The sequence below is a fragment of the Lycorma delicatula genome, chromosome 3 (assembly GCF_047948215.1).
Source record: "Lycorma delicatula isolate Av1 chromosome 3, ASM4794821v1, whole genome shotgun sequence".
Taxonomy (NCBI): domain Eukaryota; kingdom Metazoa; phylum Arthropoda; class Insecta; order Hemiptera; family Fulgoridae; genus Lycorma; species Lycorma delicatula.
The window spans coordinates 97956054-97964550 of NC_134457.1; the positions used below are offsets into that span (position 1 = coordinate 97956054).

General features: G+C 28.9%; 1 protein-coding gene across 2 annotated transcripts in view; it reads left to right on the forward strand.

Annotated features, from left to right (window-relative positions):
- Positions 1-6986, forward strand: part of mus101 (mutagen-sensitive 101) — a 100130-nt gene extending 93144 nt beyond the window's left edge. For both annotated transcript variants that reach the window (XM_075360209.1, XM_075360210.1), the window contains exons 24-25: positions 2190-2333; positions 5306-6986. In XM_075360209.1, coding sequence (XP_075216324.1) covers positions 2190-2333; positions 5306-5498 — 337 coding nt within the window. In that variant the 3' untranslated portion in view covers positions 5499-6986. The remainder of the gene's footprint in view (positions 1-2189; positions 2334-5305) is intronic.
- Positions 6987-8497: the final 1511 nt, after the last annotated feature.

The following is an 8497-nucleotide window of genomic DNA, read 5'->3' on the forward strand; positions in this document are numbered from 1 at the left end:
ATCAATTTTCTTGATTTAAAATTCTTAATACTTTCATCGGAGAGGACTTGAAAGAAAACAATGCTTTCAAGTATTGTTGAAAGCAATATTGTTGAAACATTGGCTTTCCATCCAATGAGGTAAAACCATAATTTAAATAACTGTCATTGTACACAATCTTATCTTTTTACCAATCGATTCACTGGATGGAGATGATTCACTTCATTTTTTCACAATTTATCCATTTTGCATAAGAATCTAATTGAAAAAAAGAAAAAGTTAGACTTTTTGACTGCACACAAAAAAAATTGAAACCTCAATAATTATTTTCAATGAAACTATGCTTTTAAAAACTTAAATAAAATCACCAGATGCACACTTCACATTCGAAACTAAACTGATGTTCTACAATCCCTTATGCCTCTTTTTTACTGCTGATAGCATAATGTGTTCAAATGTAATGTTCTCATAGTGAATATTATGCAAGCTGACCAAATTAAAAGCACATACACATCTAGTTGGAAGCTGTAAATTGTTCATGTTTATATACTTCATACATGCAATGGAGCTAAATAGTTTTTACTAGGTTTCATTGGGTTGTAGTTAGGGTTCGCAAAATGTTCATTATGTATTTTTTTTTACTTTTTGGGGGTCATGGAGCTAAAACAGTTGAGAATCATTGGTCTATCTTATATGTATATATAAAAATGAATGTTTGTCCTATACCACTCATCTGATTACAATGAAACTTTGGTGAGTTGTGCGCATGCCCATGGAGGTTTCTGAATTAATTTGGACCCGCTAGGTGGCGCTGAGGTCGAGATATTTTTGAAAATTGTGTTGTGGTCTGATTTGGCTCATATTCAGATAATTTGTTACTTGGACCTGCTAGATGGCACTGGGGTAAGATATTTGGAAAAATTGCATTTATAGTCCAATTTGGTTCATATTCAGAATATATATTAGTTACATGAAAAGTAATGTTTTTGCAAAAAAATGGAAAAAGAGAAGAAGAGAAAAGGGATAATGGAAGAAGGGAAAAGGTTAAATTTTGTGAAGTTCCTTAATCTTCAGTTTTTAATGTTTTAACAAACTTTCATTTGTGTTCATTTAATCTATATAGTCAGCTAGTATCTTATGCAGTTTTGATTTTCAAGTTTTTTCCAACATTTGAGTCTCCTCTTATGATGGAATGAAAGCTGTGTTATATTGTAAAATTCTGAAATTACAAGATAATTTATCTATGCTTATGGCAGGGAAAGGAGTCCTTTTGGATCAAAAGTATGTAATTACAGATTACAGTTTAGATACTTAATTTTGATGACTTGTTTTGGATGTAATATTTTTATTTTTATCAACCACCAAATAAGGTAACCAGGTTGTCAATCTGGTTAAGCGTAATGCTTGGTTTTATTACTTGAGTCTGTCTTGTAGAAATGGTAAATTTGATTGTTTATTTTCTTTTAGGCCATGGATCAATATTGTTTTCTTTCCTCATTCTAACTCTTCAATTTTTTACTTCCTGACTTTCTTTTTCACTGATAATGTCATTAATTTTATCTTTAAAATTGTTTGTTACAATTCCATTCAGTTGCTGTATTTCAGCTTTTATCTCATCTGTAAATTGAAGTAATAATTCCTTTTTTCTTTTGAAATTTATGATAAAAGTTTAATAACCAGAATTATTATACAGTTAGGTTATTTCTTATTTGTAAACAAGATAATAAATAATAAACACTCTTTGACTTTGGCCTTTCTGTACATGCCTCCCCATCAGTCTTCACTACTTTGATTGATTAGGGAAGATCATTTCTAATTAGCAGAGAATTTTGTCTTATTCTCTATTATTCTTGATATAATTACATTAATTTTTTATAATACCTCCTTTAATATCAAAACGTACAATTTCAACTAAAAACATCACTAATATCCATAACAAAATACAGTTTAAGCTGAGCTTTCACCGTCAATGTTGATACTACAAAGGTCTAATCCACACTCCGATTCCCTCCTAAATACACAGAAAATCTATATAAAGACCACTAATAAGATAGATAAACAGAAGCAAATTTTCTATCTACTATAGAATTATGTAGCTTGAAGCTGTTCTGTTGATCTTTTCCTTTTATAATTTTTATTTATACATTGTTAACCTGTTGATTTAATTTAAAAAGTTGTTGCTCATTTGTTTTCTATTTTCTTGAATTTAGATGGAGGAGTCGTTTACAATTATGTAGGAAGAATGCAGGAGCTTACGATGGAATGAAAGCTGTGTTATATTGTAAATCTCAGAAATTACAAGATAATTTATCCATGCTTATTGTTGCAGGGAAAGGAGTGCTTTTGGATCAAAAGTATGTAATTACAGTTTATAGTTTGGATACTTAATTGTAATGACTTGTTTTGAATGTGATTTTTTTTTTATTAAATTTTAACAAATAAGTTTCTTACGAGCGTACAGTTTAGTGGGATATCAAGATGTGTATTTAATAAGACCAGAAATGTCAACATCTGGTACCTCATATTTCAGTATCTGTGAATCTATTTTCATTGAAAAATGTATTAATCAATTCCATTATAATATTTAGCGATGTTATATTATGAGTATCTTGCTTAAAAAAAAATTGAAAAATGTAAGAAATGCTTATTTGATAGTAAAATATCAAATAATATGATAATAATATTAGTGATAATAATAGTATCAATTTATGTAATTTTCATTACATAAAGTGATAATATAATAGTATTTTACACTCTATCAAACCGATTCTTTTGATATAGAAGAAGTTGGTACCAGAAATTGCTTGGATTATTATATAAAAGATGTATACTTACAGAAATGCAGTACAGAAACATGGAATACTTCGGAGCAGAAATGCAGTACAGAAACATGGAATACTTCGGCTACTTCCGTTCGGCTGCTCCAAAACACAATAACCCATTTAGATTCGTAATGTAAACGGACTGAATTCACGTTTTCCCTGGAAAAAACTAAATGCATTTCTTCTCCTGATTGAGAGAACATGTTGAACCCCAACTGTTTATATATGTTGAGCTAGTTAAACCATGCACCCGGGTTAGAATTTTTAGGATTGTGAATTGACCAACGATTAACGTTGATAGCACATTTAAAGGAGTTGAAGGTTAAATATCTAAAAATTGCTGAGAATTCTATTTAATACTAACTGGGAAGCTGATCGAGTATGTATGTTGTGCTTCTACCAAGCTTTGGTTCATTCCTGCTTGGACTATGGCTGTGTGGCTTATTCGTCCACACAAGCCACCGCTCTTTTGATGCTTGATGTAGCTCATCATTCATCTGTTTTGCTGCAGGTGTTTTGTTGTTCAAGCCCTGTGGTAATTCTAGTGGAGAGTTGGAGCCATCTCTTTGGTATAGATGAAACCAGATGATCTGCTAATATGTAGCTTGCATTATAAAGTGCAATCAAATCATCTGACCTATGACACGATGTTCATCACCTCACATTTTAATCAATGTCAGCAACAGCCAAGGTCTACTGCTCTGCGGGCATCAGAGCTCATCGTCTTTTCTTATCTATAAATCCTCAAATACCTTCTGTTTTTACTATTGCTCAATGTTATTACTCCCTTTGGCAGCCTTCTCTCATAAATTATTATTTGATTCTTTGTCGACATAAAAGAATACGCAAATGTGGTTATCTTACTAGAAAAATTTTATGAATATGTTAATCATGAAACCTGATGCTATTGTTTATACAGGCAGCTCTAAAAACAATAATTTTGTTGGTGATGCTTTTGTGGTTGGAAATAGAACGTACATGTTTGGCCTTCCCAGCATCATCAGTCAGTATTTTCATCTCAGAGCTGTGTGCTATTAATAAGGCCTTAAATATAATTAGCCCAACATTTTGACAAGTACTTGTCTGTTCAGATTCCATGAGAATCTTAGAGGCAATTGGTGACGTATACTCCAGACACCTCTTGTCTGTGAGATACAGTCTGTTATCTCTAAAATGATTCATGTAACAGAGCTTCTGCTATCTCCATAACCATATTGGAATTTCAGGCAATGAGGGCACTGATCGTCCAGCAAAAGGAGGCTTGTTTACAGCTTTCACTAATCATGTTGTTTCAGAAGATCTTGTATGTTTTCTGAAGAGGTGGTTCATTATGAGTGGCAGAATGGTGTAATGCTATTGTCAACAATAAACATTGTCCAGTTAAGAACATTGGATCACCATGGAGCTCTTCATGCAGGAATAACCATTGAGAAGAGATTATTATTTGCTGTTTGCGATTAAGGCATGCTAGACTTGCTGTGAACATCTCATGATGTGGACTGATGGTCCACATCACCATTTTATGTTTGCTGTGACTGCCAACTAAAAGTACACCACATCCTTGTGGACTGTGTCTGTTATATAGCATTACATCAGAAATTTAAATTAGTGACACATTCAAAATATATCTAAGAACAATATGATGATGTTATTGAATGTATTGTTATTTCATAAGGCCGTTCATCTGTATACGAATATTTAATAGTCTTTGTTGTGTGTTTTTTAGTGTTTTAAAATGTGTTTTAGATTTTTGCTATTTTCCTGTGATATTGTCCTTTTTTGTTTTATAATATTTTTTCATCAATTTTTGCCATTTGGCATTTGCCAGTACAGCAAAGGTAGTTTATATCTATGGCATAGTGTATGAAAAATATTTTTCATTATATTACACATGTTAATTTTTTATTTTATTTGCTGTATATTAATGTTAGTTAATTTTTAGGTTTAGTGTTCTTTGGTTAAATTGTTTTATATAGTAATATTGTCTCTGGGCGCTGATAACAACACTTCTTTGTATGCCCAGGAAAAAATCCAACAGCTTGCAATGAATTACACCTGGTGTTCTTAAGCGGTCTGTGGGAACTAGTTCATTGAAGGTGGCATTGTTCAATGACAAAAAGGATGATCCCATTTTAAACCGCTGCAGTAATTTTTTACCACCGCATAAGCTCAAGGCTTGTGGATGGATTATCATGAGAATCATAGTACATGAAAATGCCTTACCGGGTCAGTATTTGAAACCAGAAACTTTAAGATGAAAGACAAAGATGCTACCACTACACCATGGAAGGTAGCATATTTATTATAATTATTCATAGGATGAATCAGTTTTATTTGGTTAACAAATTACCCACCACAAAAAAGAATTCTTTTTTTTTTAATCCTAATTGAGAGTTAGTAGAGCCTCTTGTAATATTGACCTATTAGTAATCTAAAACAATAATAATTAATACAAATATAAAAAATGTATATTGATGTTAATAATTTGTGTTTTCTTTTTGCAGGAAAAGTCTGGAAGCAACACACTGTTTTATTGAAGATGGTTATGAAAGTAGCCGAATTAATTTTGAATTACTTGCATCCAGAAATATTTACTGTTTACGACCAGTTTATCTTAGTGATTATCTTACTAATGATCCAATCCCAAATCCAGAAGAACATATCATCCCTGAATATAAAAATTACATGAAACAATAGCAATTTCTTCAAAATAATAATATTTCAAATACCATTATCAGTTTTTATAATATAAACTCTATTCTGAAGTTTTCAACTTATAAAATTAGTTAAGAATTTTTTTAAATAACCTAATTATTTCTAATTCTGAATTTTTATTTTAGATTAGCTTGAACATTTTCTCTCTTTTACATTGTTGTATCAACACATGAAAAGAGTAACCTGTTTGTAATATTAAGATTGTTAATAATAGAGGACCTGTGACCGATTCAGTGACACTCCTCATGTAACTGTTATCATTTTTAGACTGTGTTTCATGACCCCCCTTATTATAAGTGGATTCTGCTTAAGTACACTGAGACCATTAGTCATGTAAAATTTTAGATCCAAAACAAATCTGTTATTCTAAGATTCTCTACCTTGCTTATTAATTCTGCTGAATAAAAACTATTCAGATCCACAAATTGTACTACATAATTGTGGATTGATCTTTTTTATAGCAAAATTATGTGGCCGTTTAAATTCAATCAATCTTTGGTAGATAACATTTTCAGAAATGTTACTAGCAGTAGATAAAGAAATTAATTTGTAGTTATTTTTCTTTTGTGTCCTTTTTTTAGTTTTAACTACAACATTTTTAAATAGGACAGGAATGTGTCATTCTTTGTAGTACTAAATTGTTTAAAAATAGTGGTGAATGGCAACATTATTTGACAGCTAAATAAAGTCATATTTTATTTAAATACTTTAAATGATTATAAAAGAAATAATCTTTTATTACATTTTATTTGTTTTATCATATTTATTTGAAAATTTGAAAGGTACAGATTTTTCAATGTTGAACTCATGTCTGATGAAAAATTATTACACCACCCTGTGTAAAGAACCTACCAAGAGTATTACTCAGGATTGGTGGCTGTTAGATTTTTCAATCATTTCTTTCAAATGCATTTTTCTAAAGCTATGAATCTTCGTTGATTAAATTACTTACATTGAGCTTATTTTGATAGAAACCAGCTTTAGATAAATTAAATTTACTATTATTTCTGTTTTTATTTGTTGTCTAATTAAATGTTTCCATGATGCAAGTCAGGTTGATATATGTTGAGCGCTCATGAAACTAGATTAAATTGTGCAAAAAGCAAAAACCAAGAATATATATATGTATGTATGATTTAGTTTGCCAAGTTTTGGGATGAACTTTGCTTAATTTATTAATTTTAATTCAGGTTATTTATTTCTATATGATTCAAAGTGTTTTTATATATGTATTCAATACCATTAATTACAGTAATAAATGGGAGTCATCTGAACATTTATTAATTGTGCTTTATGTTACATAAAAATGGAAAAAATTATTTACTTTATATTTCCTTATTTACAATCACAATTGTCAGTCTTTTTAATAATTGTTTATTTTAATATAAACAGAATGAATTTGTAATAAAAATATACAGTAATTAAGATTTGTGAATTTTAATTCTACAACTTTAACATTTTATGCAGAAAGAGAGAATACATCCAATATTTAATTTTTTTACTATAGATAAAAAATAAGTTTTCAAGCTTGCTTTCATACTTTTTTTAAATAAAATATTGTAAATAATAAATATTTATTTTTTAAATAAAATATTCTTAAATACAATAATAAAATGAATGCAATTACCTTATATTTGAGAAAAAAATATGTCTCATTTTATTCTCAGAATTACTAATTCTTGTAAAATCAAGGTAAAATGAAATCATGTTATTTTATTTTTGTATCTAATTTTTTTTTATGTTTTATTTGTTATCTATAGAACATTGTGCCCTTTCTTTCTATGAAATATAATGAAGGATTTTTTCATATATTAACCATGCAATTGTAGTACGTGCATACAAACTTGTCAAGTAACAGATTTAATATTAGTTAGTGGAATTAAAAAATTCAGTTTTAAATATTTAAAATATTTTCAACATTTCTAACACTAAATAATGATGGTCATTAAATGAAGTGTTAAATTTCATGAAATATAAATTGTATAAAACCTCTTAAGTCCCGAGAAGTACCAATTACCTGTTGTTTTATTTTAAAATAATTATCTTATGTATTAAAATACACGATACATATTGGGTATATATGGAATTTTTTAAAAAATTATTAGTATTGTTTTTAAGGTGGTTCACATATGTCCAGTTCAGGTCAATACTAACATTTTTTCAGAACATAATAACCTATGATGATATACATATTTTCATTCCAAATTCATAAATAACAACTGTTCTATTTCAGGCATGTTATTTGAATATATTAAAAGTAAGTTATTGATATTACTAGTTGTCTTTTGAATAATAAATAAGAAAATTATCTCCTGAAATTACAATAAATAGCTTACATAAAATAGGTAAATGAAATTAAAATCTAGATACTTTATGGCACAGAATCTGAGGTAAAGTAACAGGTAATGTTAAAAAATGACAGTGTAGTGAGGATACCAATTAAAAATTATTACAGAATTTTTATGACAAAAAATTAATTACAATAAATTCAACTTCATAGATATTATTTACTAAACAATCATAATAAAAAAACAATACAAAACCGTTCATGAAAACAAATTTTTTCATTATATTACTACAACAAAGATAACGTTGATTAACATAAATACTAATTACAGCAAGCCCTCAAATTACATGATTAATTGGTTCCGAAGGTTTTCACGTAAGCCGAGGAAAGCACAAAATTTAGCATTTTTGGCAAAAAATGTGTTTTAGTTTCAAAGGTTAGGTGAAAGTAAAGTAGAATATATATATATATATATATATATATATATACTCAAGAAAATATTATTTATTGGACATATTGCACATAACAGAATCTACATACATATATTTATGGATGAACTACTTCAAGTATCAGTCCAGTGTTAATTTTCTTTTAGTACTTTTTCTTTTCTTTATAAATTAAAGTGTAGTATGCAGTATCATTATTCATAGCTTTTGTAACTTTTACAGATCGTTCAGGATCAGGGTCTTGAGCT